We start from the raw sequence: 18,812 nt of genomic DNA, 5'->3' as shown, positions 1-18,812 counted from the left end.
AAAAAAATAAGAATACTGTAAATATGTTTTTAATTAATAATGAAACATAACTTCTTCCATTTAGTGCAAATGTAGGCCTTTGAAAATGAGACAATAATAAGAACCACCCTTTCTAGGAAGTCTTAATAAAAAGAAAACCTTTGGAGTTTAATTTTTCTAGTAAAACCTAGGTCCCTATACAACTCATGAGAACCAATTTAAGATATAGAGTATCCATTATGTTATATGAGCAAGTCATAATCTGTCCCTATTTACTTTCTTATTCTATGGTCACAAAGTTCTTCTAGGCTCTAGCTATTTTCCAACTTTTATAGAAGCCAATTTTCTATTTTAATTTCTTTATGAAACTTTAATTTCAATGAGAGAGTTGTGTGATTGTGGGTCATAGCTTCACTAGAATTTTCGACTTGAGAATAAAAAACTTCTTGATCAGAGGTGTTTTATTCAAGGGTCGATTCTAGTATACTATAGTTGCGGTTTTCTATTTTAAATCAATACTTTTGACTTACACCTAAATTTATTTGTGTAAAAGTCATTGAAATTAACCGAAAACTCAAATAAGGTGATGGAATCAATAGTTGAAACTTGAAACTGAGTTTTAAACCTACTGAATTAAAATCTTGAATCTACCTTTGGACAAAGCTAGAGACGGAAAAAGGGATCCATTTGAATTCGTATCGGCGAAAAATCTCGAATGAAAATATCAGCTATAACCAAAACTTAAAGCAAGACCCCACAAATTCTTTCCTTTTTTCGGCATATGATATTTAAAATTTACTGATCCGACTAATTTAGAAAATTGGTGAATAGACCCAACCGAATGGATATGTAAAAATATAATTTTGCCCAATGATTGGAGTATGATCTATTATATATTTGTAAAAAGAAATTTTGATATATATATATATATACACACCCTTGTATTTGTTTATACTTACTTGAGAAGTATTGATCTGGACAAGTGCTTTGTTAAATTTTTTAAAACCTCCCAAACTTAAATATTGATATGATATAGTGTTTATCGAGTATATTACCAAATTGTTAATTGACTTCTGTTTATTTCCGTTAAGACTTGCTTTGAAATTCAACCCCTTGGTCCTAAATTGGCTAGTTTGGACTGGTGAAATGAGGTTTTGGACCTTTGTTCGTTTCAAACTGGGCCTGTTGCCATGTAACCTTGTACCTTGTTCATATTTTAAGACAAATATTGTATAGAAAATAACAATTTGGAATGTATAATGTCCGTATGAAATGCAAATTTATATTTATAACATAATAATGCAGACTAATACTGTAATCATTAAATCTACATGTTATTTCTGTGAATATATCAATTTCTGAAGGTTAACTTCTCTTTCCTGTATAAAAGGATTGTTCCTCGAGAACTATGTGACACTTTTATATTCTTTTTTCTTATACGTTTGATCAGTTGATTTGAATGTTTATAATATTTAATTGTAAATTTTAATCAATTAAATTTATAAATATCACACGTAGCACAGAGAGTTTCCAACTAATTATGGTTGACTTCCATTAATAAACAGAATAGAGAGATCTGCATGAAATAGGGGTGGCTCAATAGTAAAACTCTGGCTCTTCTTATGGCATGAGTCTCAATTAATTTGAATTTGTGTTAGCGCACGTAAAACAAATGATTTCTTCCACAATTTTTCTTAGTCGTCTCTTTTTGGGACAATTGCTTAATGAATGACCCAGTTTTGATTTCTCTTGCAATTTATAGACCATTGTAATAATAAAAAATATTGAGCAAACTGAAAATCTTATATGAGAATTTTATGAGGAATTTCTAGACAAAAATCTAATGAATTGTGAATCCTAAGAGATATATTTGTACAAGTTTAGGGTTGAATCAACCAAATCGTTTCTTGAATAATTGATGTCTCTTGGTTGGATCTTTAGGCTTGCCTTTGATAAGGCCCTTCTTTCCAGTGCTGCATATTTTAGATAAACAACTATTTGTTAGAAAATTTCAGTTTCAATATTGAAATTTGCATTTAATTATCTGCATTCATTCAAAGTGAGAGAAAAGTAATCATCATACTTGTACTCCATATAAACCATCCCTTTAGCTCCTGACATGGCACTCATAGAACCCACATAGCGACGGGCTTTTTGAAGAGCTACATCATCTGCATCTTCATCTAGCTGCTCCAAACCGACTGCATCATCGCCAGCACTCAGTACCTACAGGCGAAAGTAAAGAGCAGGTGAGTAGAGATCAACAATCTTAAAGTTTAAGTGCTGAACAAAAAAACTCCTTGCTTGATGTATAGATAAAAAGAAAGGAGGAAGTACAACCACCTTTCCAAGAAGTTGAAGCTGATCATCAAGACGATGGTAAGATAACTCAGGCCCAGAATCAGAAGGCGGCAAACTTGTGATCACCTAATACAACAACAGGTCAGAAGAGGAATTACAAACGGTCGCTGTATTCAGAAGAGAAGGTAGAACAACATGTATGCTATAAATGGCTTTGCCAAGAGGCAGTACCTTAAAGCTATAACCTTGATCGATCAAGAACTGCTGCCTTTTGGTTGAGTAGTACATTTCCTGGAATTGAGAATTGCTTGTAAGGTCATATACTATTAAAATGTTATTTCCAAATAGCGCATAAGAAGACATAAGATATCAACAGAAACTAGAAACCCGGAAAGGATTCTGTACCTGGGTATCTGTTGACACGAGCGAGTAAAAGAATGCATTATACTCCTCTTTACCTCCTGCCATCCTATCTTGATGCCGCCCCTGTCAACCCAACAATGAGATGAAGACAGCTAGATTTGGAAACATCTTTTTGGGTAAAAAGGTTGCAAGCATCTAGATGTCAAATCATATATTACCAGAGGCTGTTATGAGGATATATTCCCAGAGAAGTCAGATAATGATTACACACATGCATCTCCCTAGAATTACAATTCCTTTTCGACTCTCATTGGCAAGTCTGCCGAATAAACTTCCGCAAAAGATAAGACCAACTAAAAGATAATTAATATGCTTAATACCAGTAGGTATATGTTACAGTTACCAATATTAAGGAGTTCTGACTTACTAATAAGTGCTTCTTTCCTAGATATGCAGGTATTTTCAATTCCAAGTCTATTTGGACATGCACTAAATATTTGAAGTTATTTCAACTTTTATGTTTAAAACCATGGAAGAAGGTTTGGTTTTTTTCTTTTTTCTCTTGTATAGAGATGTTTATAGAATGGTCTGTTAGCCAAGTACATATTTCATATTACTTATCAGGAGGAATTTCGGCCAAATAATAGCTAATCTTATCAAAAGGTTAACTCAACTGTCCACCATTATGGTAGCAGATAAAGGATGAAGAAGACTGCCATGAGCCATCTATTAGTCATATATATGCCCTTCGAAAACACAATGACAACATGTTATTTGTATAAAGGATTTACCTGGAGAATCACTCACTAGAGAGATTTTATCAATTATCGTGATTTTTAATAGACACTTAAAATACGAATCAAGGGAGGCAATTATGAACGAGAAAACAAACACACCTTGGCCCTGAGAATACGCCCTAGACGTTGAGCTTCCTGTCGCCTTGAACCAGCATGTGACGAAATTTGTATTATAACGTTCGCCTCAGGAATATCGATGGAGTTATCACCCACCTGTAAATAAAAGTAGAAATCACACCATCCACACAAGAAAAACTTTGAACTTAACACTTACGAATAGGTAGCAAGAAAATTATGATTTTAACTGGAAAGAGGCTAAAGCAAATGAATTATGGCATGACAGATTAGAGAATCATGGTTCAGCACAACCACAGACGCAAACTTTCAAAGATCTTGAAGAAAACACACACATATGGATAACATGTGTGTGTGTGTGTGTAAAGAGAAAGACAGTGAGCCATATTTGGCAATCCAAGGTCCAAAATCAACACTTTATGATCAATGCGAAGTACTCAAAAAACACTCGGCTGAACACAACTTGCAATGTCCATCTAAATCACCGAGCTAATGATATTAAAAATCTGCTTGAACACAATACCTTGGAAAGGAATATGGTGTTAACTTCCTTGCTAGTTTTAAATGCCTCAAGAATTTTTGTTCTTTCAACATGGCTGCATAACAAGAAAAAATTCCCCTTTAAGACCTTTTAAATGGAGAAGCAAACAAAAAGGCATTTAAAATCTATATTGCTCGGACTCTGCAAAACTGTTGCCAGGTGAGTGTCGGATCGTCCAAAAGTAGTGCATTTTTGGAGGATCGTACACAGGTGTGGCAACATTTTTGGAGAGCCCGAGCAACATGGTCTAAAATAGCAAAGCAACATGAAATTATTGAGATGACATCTGGTGTAAACCTGGTAGCACCATAGATCATAGGTTTCCGAAGCTTCATTGCGTACTCGGTAAGTGCAAAAAGATTGTCGGCGAAGACAATGATCTTGTCCCCACGCTGCTGTTCATGAAAGCGGATAAGGAACTCACAAGCCCTGAACTTGTTTGGGTTCATCACATAAAGTGCCTGGAACATCACATGGATATGAGAGTTACAAGAGAATAATAACAATCGCCAACAGAAAGGGGTGAACTCAAAATAATATTACAGAAAAGTTGCATTGCAAAGTCAAACAAACATGAATTTGAGAAAGAGAAATTGCAAGTTCCATTCCACTGGCCAAGGACAAGCTCGGTCCCTTTTGCTCATCTGTGGGGGTTCTGATGATCAATGTTTTAAGAATTGAACATGACAGACAGTACTGAAATGGGAAAATAGTGACGTTGCTAAGTGACAATACCACTAGACTTTCAAATCAAGAGGTTGGGAGTTCCAGTCACCAAGGAAAACTGGGAAAGGATCACTGCTGCATCCAGGGAAGGGGTTCTTGATGGTGGGATTTACCAAAGAGGAGAAGAAAAAAAGAAAGAAATTACCAAAACACGCAAATGCTGGTGAGCAATTGAGGTGCTTAGTTACTTCGTTTGATTCTCACACTTTTGACACTTATCCCTAGGGAACATTCTCTCATATAACTCCCACTTACTTGGGAATACGGAAGATTGTCTCTCTGAGCAAAACACTGAAATCTCTCATATAAATTCCACATACCAGGAAAAGTATGACTGCCAAATTTGGATTTTAACAATATGGGCAATATAGAAGTCCGAGAGAGATACAAAAGGAAGAAAAATTTCGCACCCGGAAGCTCCATGTTTTATCTCTCTTAAGATTTAGTGCAACATGTAGAAAGTTTATGACATAGATAGCTTCTTAGATTTTCTCAGACTAGTAGGTAGGAAGAGAGTTTTTGGAAGGTTCCTGGAGGATATGGAGATTGAAATACTTGTAAGAATCCTGATGTAACCATTGCACAATCTTTGTGCTTCTTTATATAAAATGCTCACTCACTACTCAAAAAAAGACTAATCCTTATTAAGAAATCTTCTTATGTTCTAAGGTCCAATCTGTGCTCCTCAACGGGATGAACAACAAAAGGAAATTGAGTCGATGTGAAGTCATCAAACGTTGCATTCTAAGCATTAAACAATGGGACAGTTACAAAAGACTACGTACTTGTCGCTTCTTTGAATTCTCTTTTTTCAAATATTCAGCAAAGAATTCCTTCGTCATAGGACACCACACCTCAGCACATTGTACATTTGCAATAAATCCTCCTTTCACCAAATCCAACCAATTTGCTTCATACAACTTGGGACCAATTAGAAAGTTCAAATCAGTGATCCTCTCGTCTTCTCTGACAAGTGTAGCTGTCAAGTAGCCAAATAGTCCATTAAATTTTGTGAAATACCAAACAAAATTAACATTGCAATTTGCAAAAACTCTTTCTGAAATACATACCAGTAAGCCCAAGTTTGCAGTGTGATTTCGTGATACTAATGACCTTTCGAAACATATGTGCAGGAACCACGTGCACCTGCATAAATGCCAAGAAAGAGACCCTTATATTTATGCCAGTATACATACAAACTTCACCTTTAATATCTGTCTCCAAAGCTGAAATTAACCGTAGGTAAATAAATCTGCAACATACATTTCCCACAAGATACTTGTACTGAACCCGAACTTTTTTTAAAAAAAACATCCAATTGTACATAGCACTAGAGGAGAAAGAAAAAAATATTTTATAAACATTCAAATAAATATAGATATATCATTTTAGAATAAATCAATTTTCCCATATACTATTTAGTTCCCAAATAAAAGGAAATTAGTGAGACGAAATCGACCATTACGTATTGGCAACAACTAAGAACAAGAGTTGCACAGAAATGAGAAACTCAACCAAGAAAAATTTAATCGCTACAGCTTTCATACTTCTTTACATCAGATAATATATATTCCCTCCATTTTACTCTGTCTTAGCTTGAGTGTGCCCGAAGTTTAAGAATGTCAAGAAGACTTCTAAATCTTGTAGTCTTAAACTAAGGTGTGTAGAACATAATAATAATACCCCGTGAATCTTATGGTCTTAAGATGCCATGTCATTTCTATAAAGAGAGTGTCACTAAAGGTAAATTGGGAATATCGGAATTAAAAACATACTAAATATAGATAGGTGCTTTTTTTAAAAGAGACTAAAAAGAAAACTAAAACACATTAAAACGGGAGTATGTGTGTCTGTGTGTGCGCGCGCGCATCTATTTCTGTGTGTATCTGTATCTATGTATGTAAGAACGATTGTGTGTTCTTCCATAAACAGAAACATAGACGGATATGATACTCCTGCTGTCAAGGATAACATTCAAATAAACTATTATTTTGCATTAACCGCGAAAAGCAAGATTCATATACTGGATAGTTATTTGAAAGACACAATTTGAAACATTGCAAGACCAAACATTTACCTCATCCATGAGGAGCAAACCCCATTCTCTATTTCTTATTTCTTCAATGATCTTCTCAGATTCTTCAGAACGTTTGCCACCAAAAGCAACCATGTTATATGTTGTCACCACCACACCAACATTTCCACGGAACCTTTCTTTGCTGTCAGATGTGAAACGACATATCTGCTCTTCTCGGATAGTAGACCACAACTTAAACTGGAAAGCCCATTGATCCACAGACACAGCATTTGTTGCTAAACAAAGGCAGCTCTTTTTTATTCTGCTTGCTGCAGAAACACCTACTAAAGACTTCCCGGCACCACAAGGTAGCACAATAATTCCAGATCTTGCTCTTCCTGAAGCATTCAACATACCATTTAACCACAGCGCATTAAATCTATCAATCAACTACGACTTGGTATCACAGCCACAAATCAGTACCATGAATCAACCAATCAACTATGACTCTTCCTGAAGCATTCAACATACAATTTAACCACGACATACAATCTAAGCACAACCAATCAGCTTATGAATCCCCACACACTGAGTTCAGCATTAATTGGATTCATCATAATTTGTATGCAGCACTCAATCTACTACAACCTTCCTCAGTTATGCAGACATGAGACCATCTATTTTTTGCGAAACTCACATAGACGACGTCTAAGGTGAGATTATATTCCCCTGTAAAGGAAATATGAGATGCCAAGATTCTAAATAGTCATTCCAACTGAAAAAAACTTTCCTTTTTCGGATCATTCCAAAAATGTTATCCAGCCTTTCATTGTTGTTACATATGGTTTCACAAGGTACCGTATTACATGGTATTGTTTTGCATTGTACTATATTGTTTTGATGAATACAACGTTTGGATAGATTGTATCATTTTCTGTCATTACATAATGTCAAACATAAACAATTTGAAGGATAAACCTACAATATTATAAAGAAAAGTAGGGTACGGGGTAGAGTTATTATAAAAAAGTTAGGTAAAGGATAAAGGATAATGAAATAATAAAATTAAGGCAAAATATGGGAAATAATAAGGTAACGACGCAACCATACCAAATTGGTCGTTACACAAAATGAGACTTCTCGTCGTAACATAACAATGGATACAACGATACGATGCAATAAAATTTAGAGGTAAGGTCTGCGTACATCCTATCCTCCCTAAACCCCAACAGGGTATGTTGTTATTGATATAATAAAATTTAAGTAACAATCAAAACAAACATTGTATTTAAAATAATAATATGATTAAGTAACAATCATCCAAACAAGTTGTTAATGGCATTCTTCCCTTGGGTATTCATTGTTTTTAAGACATTATAGCGCTTCAAAGCTAGAACCCCTTTTTTTACCCTCATAATTTTGGACAAAACAAAAGGTGATTTTCACTTCTATGCATGAGCCCAGTTCTTTTTCAAATTCAAAAACCATATAAAAGCCAGCTCCGCTCTTCAGTTAGGAGCAAACTAGAGAACCAGAAATGGGAGCAAGGGAGTATCTATATTTCCAGTCACAATACCCATGTGCTTACTCCCTCCCTCCTATATTTATCATTTATCATGATTACTTTATTTGGCAAAAAGTTCAAGAGTAAGTTTAAATCATGTAAAAGGTAAAAAGCATCGACTCCAGAAGCAAAGATAATGTCCATACCCATAGGTATGAGATTATTATAATAAAATCAGATCAGTGACTAAAATCTATTTCTACCAATTAGAAAAATCAGGATATAATCGGATTACATGCAATTCTTGGAACAAGACAAATACGAACATCTTAAGACTCTCTCTCCAGTTTTTCACCAAAGATAATTTAGATATGAGTGCCCATCGAAAATATTCAAGATGCATGAAGAGTTACCCAACTTCCATTACCAGAAAGTAACAAATAAACAGAAGCTTAATCATTATATTAAGTTAATTAGAAGACTAAGGAATAGAAGAACACATAAAAAGTTTTAGTAAATAAAATCCATTGACCAGGACAGCGGACATTCAAATAGAGAACAAAAAAAAAAATTGGAAAAATTAAAGTCCTAGGCTTGAATAAATTTGGCTTTATATCCTTACCATTTCCAAACATCTTACTAAGACTCTTCTCTTGATAAGGCCGTGGCTGTGCTTGAGGCTTCAACTCCATATCAAGATCAGGATTAACCTGCAATTTTCAGTGGGCATTAAGAATACTTAGCCATTTGTAGACCTCATTAATGATACACCCTCCAAATCTATAGCAAACAACAACTGACAATACAACAATGTGAGGTAATTTATTGCTCAAATCTTCTCATACTCAAGACCAAATGTTTGATTGGCCTCTACGAATCCGACAATGGCTTTCACACCACACGGTGCAATGTTAGTCTCACGCCATTTTAGTTACTAGCTCAAGCAACTTATTCATGTCATCCCTTCCCAGTGCCAACCCAACAACTCAAAAGCCTAGTTGTCAAGTACTCCCTCCGTTTCATTTTATGTAATGGTGTCTGGATGAGCATGATATTTAAGATGTTAATTTAACTTATATTACATATTAATGATGGTGGAATAAAATATTAAACTAGCGGTTGAAAAGAGTGAAATATCACATCGAAGTTTTGAGTGTGAATCGTTTAATGCATTTAAATTCTTGAAGTTGTATCAAACTACAATTGTGTCGAACATTTTGGAGCATGCCAAAACGTAAAGAGAGTCATATAAGTTGAAACTGAGGGAGTAATTAGTTTCTTGAAATATTATAAACCATGCCAACAATATATACATATTGAATACCAAAGATGCACTCCCCCCCCCCCCCCCGAGGAACCCCTACCACCCCCTCGCTCTGGGGGACCCCTCCACCAGTTCAATTTAGCCAAAATACCAAGTCTCTTTAGCATCTACAATTGTTTCTTCAATGCAAGTTCCTCTGTATAGCATCTCAATTGAAAAACAGAAGCCTCTAGAGATATTTCATAGTCCTCAACTAAGGGAATCTAATTCCTATTTTAACAGTAGGAAAGATTCTCCATCAGCTAAATTACTCACTGTCCACCCTGATGAAGAAAAAAAACTCACTGTATCATTCCTGAAGTCATACTCCTCCATCATCGGATAATTCAAAGCATTTGGTAGACAACGCTGCTTCACATTTTCAACCTGTTCATATACAAATTGGAAAGCTGTCATCTTCTAAGTGAGGGCAAAGAAAGTTGTGTGTGCATGCACAAAGATGTTCCAACACCAGGAGAAAGCCATCTAGAGCAAGCATACATATTTTCTTAGCATGACTTATCTCAAACCACAAGATACGGCAGATAAATGGGCAATTGTAGCACCCTAAGAGGACATTTGGAGGATACTGAAGCACAAATATCAAAGTGAAACACGGTGCCAAAATGGCACAGTTAAGGCAAAGTTGAGTAGTTCACTATATCTATTATGTCTTCAATTCAACTGTAATGAGTAGTGAAAATGAACTGTTGCATAGTGTCTGGTCCTAGAAATACTGTTATCCAATTTATTAATCAAGCCACCACTTATTCATATTGCTAGAGAACCAACATCTAACAGCATCATCATTGGTGTTACTCAAGTCATAATCATCGGTATCCAAATCCCGCCCATCATACATTAGCGCAAATCCAAGCTCCAAAATGAGACCACCATATACTAGGGAAACAGCAAAAAAGACGGAGACAAACAACTAAACATCCTTAGCAGGTGAAAACAACGATCATGCTTATACTTGTGTTGGTTATCTGACATAACAAAGATGTTTTATCAGCAATGAATAACTAACACTGACCACAAGAGAACTGGTTACCAAAAGAGTTAAAAGAACAAGAATAATTTAGGAGAACTGGAAATTATTTTTTTGATGACCTAACTGGATTTGCAATACTACAAAAACAGAAGTTAGTTTATTTCATGCAAATGCTGCAAGATATTACAATGGTATCCGACACCAGTGGCTCCCACCTCCGCCAGAAATGTAAAACGAGACCTTCTTGCAAAGCATTGAATTATTACCTGAGCAGGGTCTATTTCAAATGAATGAGTTTCTTTTTCTTCAGCCGCAGCAACCACATCTACTTCATTTATCAATTCATCATGTCCTCCTTCAATTTCATTCACGGGTTTGCTTACAGTAAACCCATCATTTCCATGCATCCCCTATTTCAGAGATAACCAAAAATGACAATAAAATTTCCTTGGTAGTATCTACTTGTAACAGAAATACAAAGCATCAAAACGAAGTTATGGGGTCTGGTGCTTTTTTGGTGTTTCTGCCTCACAAGTCTAAAACAATGCAGGCAAATTTCTTGATAATATTGACACATTGGGCACAAACCTCAGCAGAAATCCTAGCCTTTCCTATGGCTTCATCTGCAAGCAATCTTTTCAAAACCTAGAGATAATCACATCAAATGAATCAATTTAGTTGTAGGAGTCCTCAGTGGACCCTATAGTCGAGAAGATATGTTAAATTAAAGCATTGTTACTATATAGCTCATTATCTTGCCTCTGGAAATGGAGATTCTATAAAATACCGATTCTTCTTAAGTACAAGCTTCACTTTTCCGTAGTTAGCAGTAGAAGCATGAATAAAATCAATCATCTCTTTGGGAAGCTTGGTCTTTGACAATTTGCTCAAAACAGCTATTATAGTTTCAGTCTCAAGACCAACTGACACAGCTGCATACAATGAGTGAGGGGTCAAGTTGTACTCATGCATCGACTCCGGCCTACAAAATAAAACTAATTCCATTAACCCTCTCAAAACATTCAGAAACAAACAAGAACACAGATTTCAGATTGTCAACCACATAAAAGGTACCTGCAAACAGGCTCAGCAATGGCAATGAGAAAATCATAGGCTTGCTTATATAATGGAGAGAACGTCTCAAGGAAAATTCTTCCATCTGCGCAAGCCCACAACGGACGATTGGCATGATCGGGTTTGAGTTCCAGTTTAGTGAAATCCATCTTCTTCCCTTCCCTCTCGCCTATTTTATAACAGATTCAAACCCTTCTACATCAATCGACTTAAAACGTAACACAAACTTATCATATAAAAGCATTACCTAGTATAATTGTAAAGGGCTGCGACAATACATACTCTGTCCATTTCAATATATTTGTCTTGCTATCCTTTTTAGTCCCTTTCAAAAAAGAAGGCCTATTTCCCTTTTGGCAACTCTTTAATACTTTCCACATGGCATATTTAAAATAACAAAATTAAAGTGCATTTTAGTACATTCTACTGTCTTTAGTCTAAAACCACAAAATTCAAAAATCTTTTTTACTTTCTTAAATTTCATGTGTAAGTGAAAATCAGACAAACAAACTGAAACAGAGTAAGTAATAGTTTTTTTTCTAAATGAGACTTTATATTATTCTGGATCCACCTCTATATTAAGATAGAGTAATACCATCATGAAAATCGTCACTGCCTTCTTCAGGGTAGTACTGATCATCATCAGCAGTTGAAGACCTTGAATCCTCCTCCATCACCACAAAAACAAATTTCAAAAATGCAATCTTTATCAATTTATACTTCAATAAAACACCAAATAACATATTAAACTAGCTAGGAAATCAAAAAACCTTAGAAGCAAACTTGATCTTCTTGCTGGGTCGACTTTTATCACCTAAATTCAATAAATAAATAAAAATAAACAAACTACTGATACAAAAGCTATACATATATAAATCAATCGAACAAGCAACTACCCATTAAACCAAACTACTTGCCACTTGCTCATTTCATTCCAAATAATAAAAAATTCATAATTCCCATCAAATTTTTCCCAACTTTTTTTACTAATTTTTGGGGATTTTTTTGTTCTTTTTTTTTTAATGAAAAAATACCGTGTCCATGATGACCCATTTCTGAGATGCTGCAAAATTTGTTTTATAGAAACCCAAATTTGAGCTTGAGAGTTTCTCTCTTCTCTCTCTTTCGGTTTATAAGTCTCTTGCAATGGCGGTTTTGAGGCAAATCGGCAAATACTTATTAATTCTGGTTGCTCTGTAGAAATATATTTGTTATGGAAAGGGGAATTTTCGGGAATTGGCATTGTAACCCCTGATCTGTGAAAGAGTTACAGTTACACCCCTCAAAACCTATTAAACTATATTTGATTGAGGTAACAAAAAAAAATACTATTTTAAGAAAAGGTGTGTATTGGGAAAATTTCTCCTTGAGAATACATGTACTCTAATTTTCGGAGAATAACTTTCCTTGAATTGTGAGATGTAGAAAAGGGGGAGATTGAAGATGAATCGATCATGTTACACATTATATTGCAGGCGAACAGATGAAATGAAAGGTTGTATTGATATTTTTTGTGATAAGAATGGTTCATTAAGGTTCAAAAACAAGTTTTACAAAATGATTGTTAGACCAGCTATGTTATATGGGATTAAATGTTAGCCGGTCAAGAACTCACACATCTAGAAGATGAAAGTAGTGAAAATGAGGATGTTGAAATGGATGTGTGAGCATATTAAGAGAGATAAGATTTGGAACGAAGACATTCAAGATAAGATTAGAGTGGGATGCCTAAGTTATGAAGTGTGAGAGGTTGAATACGGTGGGTCTAGGAGAGAAAAAAATAGTCCAAAGAAATATTGAAAAAAGGTGATTAGACAATAGCTAAGCTACCAAGGACATGACCCAAAATAGAAGAAGGATTTGGAGATCAAAGACTAATATAGAAAATAAATAGATAGTCGAGCGTTGATCCTAAATTACTATTTTCTTGATAGTGTAACAAATTACTTTCGCAAACAAATTATTAGAAACCATGTTCCTGAAAAATACTATTAATTCTCCAAATCAAACATCGAAATTTATGAGAAAATTACTTATTTTCTATGAAAGCATTTGATGGAAACATATTCCTTCGTGCCAAACACGCCCATTCTAGCAAATTGTCATAAATAGAAAAGGTAAATCAGTTGACAATCAAAATCTGTCAAGGTTTTCCTTCAATAAAAAGCACACAAAGCCACATCACCTAATTCTAGAACTACCAAAATGAGATGCAACCAGTACCAAATTGCCACATTTACAGAAGCAAAACCAATTTTCTGCCTTCAATTTCCGGTTCAACACTTTTTGATCAGTCCTATACAGGATAGTTTTTCTTAAAGAACACCATGTACAGTCTCAGAAATTAAAGCCAGCAACTTCTTCATCTTCATCCTCGTCTATGGCATCTTCATCGTCACTAAAAACCTTGATGTTGTCTTCCTCCTCTTCTTCTTCATCCTCATCGTCCATCATAGCCTTGTTCTTCCCTTTTACATCCTTCAAACCAGTGCTCAATACTACAGTTTCCCCTCTGGTTTTCTCCATATCTTTCCTCAGCTTTTCCATGTTCTCTCTTCTGCGTTTTTCCTCTAATTGCTGCTTCTCCTCCCGTCTCTTGTCCAAGTCAGCCCTACCAAGAAAAGTTTGCAACAATTAGAAAGTGGACATAATAGTTTTTTAGTATGTCCAATTATCAGTGGTATTTCAAGAAGTATAAACACTAAGTTTCAGTTACTGTTATACTTGTAAGTTTCCATATACTCTTCAGCGCTGGCTTCAATTGCCTTGAAAAAGGCGTCCATCCCAGCACCTGAAACTGCAGAGACTCCAACTGATCTGAGATTCTTGTAGAACTCCTCAAGTGCAAGAGAGAGGCTTCGAGTCAGAGTTGATGTGTAAGTGTTGTCTGCATCTAGTGCCGCATGAAACACCTCAAAATCTTTCATCCACTGCATTTAAAGTAGTAACATCACAAATCACAATTCCAGAAAAGCAGCCAATGAAAGTAAAAGCAAAAGAGGCTGAAAAATCCAACACTAAGAATTGAACTCTACACTCGACCAAAAACACCTCTCCCGACCTTCCCCTCACACGCATAAACGCACATAAACACACTTCTTTTAATTGTTAAAAGGCATTATATTAATGTGCAGCAAAAAGTGCTGCAAGTAGAATATGTGACAAGCTCAAAAGATCAATTCATAGCTTCTATAATAAACACACAATTGCACACAACCATCATAACCAAAGCTTTACACGATGACTCTTTGGTTTACACTACTTGCAAGAAGATACAAACACAACAGGAATGCTTTTGAGCTGTCACTATAATAGTCTCGTGGTTCCAATATCAATTATTATAGTAAAGGGTAATAGCTTCTGATCCACCTAGAGATTTTTATTTTAATGTCATCATTGGTTTATATTAGGTGCACAATTGGAATAAATTTCCATAGCAAACTTAATATGAGTAACAGTGGAGACACACAGCCCTTCATCTTCCTCCCAACTCCCTGCCCTTTTCAAGAAAAAATAGAGTAACGTCAGAATTTATTCTGCTACCTCCAAAGCAAATTCATGATTAGCCACATCCGTCTTGTTGAATGCCAATACCAACGGCAACCTTGTTTTGTAGAGGATGCTACAAGCATACAGCATATTGCTCATAAAAGTTGCTGGACTTTCGGATCGTGGTGTATCAACTACATATGTCACCACAGTGGGAAAAGTAGATGCAAAAGCTTCAGTAATAATTGCACCAGAGGCAGACCAAGTGAATATCTCAATCTGTCCAGGAGTGTCCACGAGAACATAGTCCAACTGGTCTGCTCGTTTTTCAATAACTGATATCACCTGCAAATAGGTAGAAGAGGTTGTTGTCTCAACAGAGCTTGAGACATATAATGCATGTAAAGCTTTGCTTCCCTCAAATTGGTGAAAAGAACAAATACTACAAAGCAAATATCAGATGTAGATTTTATTGCTTTGACATCTTCCCACCCTACATATTAAAAACCGCCGAGTCTGGCACCAGAAAATATTAAACTTGTGCTCTTTAAGAGATTGAATTTGATAAATAATATGCCTAGGCATCATCCAAGAGCATCAAAGTAACAAACACACAAGAAGCTCAAGACCAATGAAGGGCTGATTAATCTAGGTTGACCAACTTCAAATCCTTACGAGTAAACCAGAACCTAAAGAAGTATATGATTGAACATACTGAGACATGATAAGATCCACATTCGGATTAGACTTCTTAACCCAAAAAGTCTAATAATAAATTGAACATAAAAATCTGGATAAGATAAGTGGATTGGGTGTAATATGAAACCTATTCAATTCACTGCAAGAAAACATGGTCCTAGTGTCAGAGGAACAATTTTAGTGTTGAATCATATAGTCCCATCAAACATTTGTTGACCGAAATGCAAAATCCACTATAATTTATGCACTAATATCCTTTAGACATTCATTCTGTCCATTTTTCTACCACAATAAGTGACCAATACAAAGAGAAGACTTGTATACCACAAAAGATGCAAGATGGAGGAAACTACAAAAAAAGGTTTCTCTAGATCACCTAAGTTTAAGAAAAGACAGAAGACCAAATAGATATGCCCCCTCAAACTAGGCACATTTTCTCAGTTAGACACCTCAACTTTTATAGTGATCATTTGAACACCTCTATTTGGCAGTGGTGTATCTAGTGCACACCAGTGTCGGTAACACCGTGTGCATGCACTCACCTTTGAGGTGTCAAATGAACAAATTAACTACTGACAAACATGTGTAACTTTTTCTTAAAAAGGCCACATGTAATTAAAAAAAATTAAAATACAATATGAAAGGAAATAAAATTGATGGATACATAAGTTGTACTCCATGTAAGACATCTATATTCACGTGACACATTCACGCCTAGTTGAAGTGTCTATATGGTCACAGCACAACCAAATGTCTAACTAACAACTTGTGCAAGGTTTAAGGGGCTAGCTATGTATTCACCCAAGGCAAAAAGAAAAAGTAGTCTCACAGCCTATTCAATAAAAGAAAACCAGACCACATCAAACTAACCTCATCAAACTTTGTTGCAAACAAGTTCAATGAAGTAAGAATTCCACCATTTGGCCCAAGATTGTATTGCTTCATGACTTCCTTGTATCGAACAGTGTCTCTAATATCAATATTTGCACCAAATGGAAGGGTCAAAACAGCAGGATCAAGGTTCAAAACATAACCCCGGAGATTGGACGCCATTGTGTGGCAAACAAGTCGATGGAGAAACGTAGTTTTTCCACTACCTAGTCATCAATCAAAACAAGTGTTATATCAAGTCTTCAAGTAAAACTTAAATCACAACAAAACACCTTGGGACAATGCAAGTATCTTAAAATATGAATCCTTAACGCAAACAAATAGGACTTTACCAGCCATCCCAACCACTATGATAATGATAGGCTTTTTCTTGAAAGTAAAGGATGATCCCTCAATATTAAGATTTTGCATCGAGTTAGAGATATCATCCTTCTCCTGAACCTATAACCAGACAATCGAGACAGAAAAGAAGGAGAGCATTAGTTAAGGCTCAGCTTCCTCTGCTGTAATCTGAATAATTGTAAAAGTAATCCAGATTAAGAATATTTACCTTACTGTCAACTTGCATCGAACACTCAGCCTCTTCTGGTGCCTTTGCATCAATCTCCATTCAAGATAACTTCTAAGTCAGTGCAGTAATGTCTTCAATCAGGCTCAGTGAAAAATAATTAAGCGCATCAAGGGTAAAAAGCAAAAAGCAAACTATAAAAAAGTAGAAGACAACAAAAAGATGGTGATAATTTATCTGCCAACAGCTACGGATAAATACTTACGAGTTTTTCTTTTCTTAATCTCAAATTAATGATGACTTTTGATAAATCTCAGACTAGTGATATTGTTCTCAAACTAGAGAGGAAACTTCTCAAATTCCACCTGAATGTCCCATCAGAGTCGGATTCAGGATTTGGAGGTTTGGGGTGCCAACTGTTTTGAATATCCAAATGTTGTTATTTATATGGACCAAATAGGGTATACATTAGGTTGGTTTGATCTATTTAGGGCTATGATTCAGGGTACTCCTTTTTCAACTTCTACACACAAATCACCCAAAAGCAAAGTATAACCTCTAATAATATTAAAAACAATAAATATTATTCTTTTAATTATTTCTAAATGGCTAGATTACTTACTATGCTATGTCGAATATGCACTCATTATTATAGAAGTTCAAGCTACAAAACTAACCAGAACAAGGTAAGATTGCAAGCACTGAAAGCTGAAAATCGTTACATACAAACCACAAATTGAAGCTCGGGTAATAAGTAGAAAACATAGAACACCGTAGAACACGATAAAAACAAAAAAGAAAAAGAAAAATAAAAAAGCCTCTGTATTGAAGCTCAGGGAAGAGCAAAATTTTCTCCCAAAACCGTTTGAACCATTATCATTAATCCGTACACTAACCGGTAGTTGAGAAGTCACCGGCGTATAATCGCAACCACAAACAGGCGTATGGCGGTGGAGGCAGTCCGGCGGAGTGGAAGCAAAAGGGAGGGTTTTGCTCCTTAATGGGAGAATAGAATGACTTTGGAGAGAAAATACGAGAAATAAAATTTACTTTTAATGAAGAAGGAAAAAGTGAGAATAAAGGTATTTCCAACCTATTTAATATTTTACTCGATAACTGTTTTGCTTGTTCTTAGTTTATCTAAAATAATTTATAAATTAAAAATAATTTATAAATTAAAAAAATAAATTAAACATAATATAAAATTTTCTGTATTTGAATATTTGAAAACAATCAATTTCAACTTAATTCTTTATTTTACTTGAAAATCTTTTCAATATTTTTACAGAGTTAAATCTTAACTCAACATAATATAAAGGGAAGGGGGGGAAAAGTTAGATATTACTCAAGTAAAAGCATTACATAATCTTCTCAATATTTTTACAGAATTAAATCTTAACCCAACTCAACATAATAAAAGAGAATTACTTTATTGCAAATGATGGCAAAGCTCTTGTGTGGAATATTTCGTTCGTATTAAGAATAAGACCAGATATGAACTCGGGTCGTTTGATAGTTGGTTAGAGTTATTATGTACGTACGATTAGTTAT

The 18,812-nt window shown here is 35.2% G+C and overlaps 2 protein-coding genes across 4 annotated transcripts; both read right to left on the bottom strand.

Annotated features, from left to right (window-relative positions):
* Positions 1 to 1,643: 1,643 nt before the first annotated feature.
* Positions 1,644 to 12,855, bottom strand: LOC129890081 (general transcription and DNA repair factor IIH helicase subunit XPB1). 2 transcript variants are annotated; one of them, XM_055965608.1, is made up of 20 exons: positions 12,709 to 12,855; positions 12,445 to 12,488; positions 12,270 to 12,342; positions 11,675 to 11,843; positions 11,360 to 11,582; positions 11,189 to 11,245; positions 10,867 to 11,010; positions 9,913 to 9,993; positions 8,926 to 9,013; positions 6,860 to 7,197; positions 5,853 to 5,928; positions 5,568 to 5,761; positions 4,354 to 4,517; positions 4,039 to 4,111; positions 3,540 to 3,653; positions 2,686 to 2,766; positions 2,512 to 2,571; positions 2,323 to 2,406; positions 2,063 to 2,205; positions 1,644 to 1,952 (listed from the first exon to the last, which is right to left on the bottom strand). In XM_055965608.1, exons 1-20 carry the CDS (start codon positions 12,725 to 12,727, stop codon positions 1,871 to 1,873), a joined length of 2,307 nt encoding a protein of 768 aa, XP_055821583.1. In that variant the 5' UTR covers positions 12,728 to 12,855; the 3' UTR covers positions 1,644 to 1,870. The 2 variants fall into 2 exon arrangements, with proteins under 2 accessions (XP_055821583.1, XP_055821584.1); XM_055965609.1 differs by having other exon boundaries at positions 12,270 to 12,339.
* Positions 12,856 to 13,740: 885 nt separating this feature from the next.
* Positions 13,741 to 18,312, bottom strand: LOC129890080 (GPN-loop GTPase QQT2). 2 transcript variants are annotated; one of them, XM_055965606.1, is made up of 7 exons: positions 18,158 to 18,312; positions 17,304 to 17,375; positions 17,086 to 17,194; positions 16,733 to 16,959; positions 15,218 to 15,508; positions 14,399 to 14,604; positions 13,741 to 14,285 (listed from the first exon to the last, which is right to left on the bottom strand). In XM_055965606.1, the coding sequence occupies exons 2-7, from the start codon at positions 17,361 to 17,363 to the stop codon at positions 14,012 to 14,014; spliced, it is 1,167 nt and encodes a 388-aa protein (XP_055821581.1). In that variant the 5' UTR covers positions 17,364 to 17,375; positions 18,158 to 18,312; the 3' UTR covers positions 13,741 to 14,011. The 2 variants fall into 2 exon arrangements, with proteins under 2 accessions (XP_055821581.1, XP_055821582.1); XM_055965607.1 differs by having other exon boundaries at positions 17,304 to 17,372.
* Positions 18,313 to 18,812: the final 500 nt, after the last annotated feature.

The sequence above is a fragment of the Solanum dulcamara genome, chromosome 5 (genome assembly GCF_947179165.1).
Source record: "Solanum dulcamara chromosome 5, daSolDulc1.2, whole genome shotgun sequence".
Taxonomy (NCBI): Eukaryota; Viridiplantae; Streptophyta; class Magnoliopsida; order Solanales; family Solanaceae; genus Solanum; species Solanum dulcamara.
Note: the sequence above shows the minus strand (reverse complement) of the source record. Positions and strands in the feature narration are given on the sequence as shown.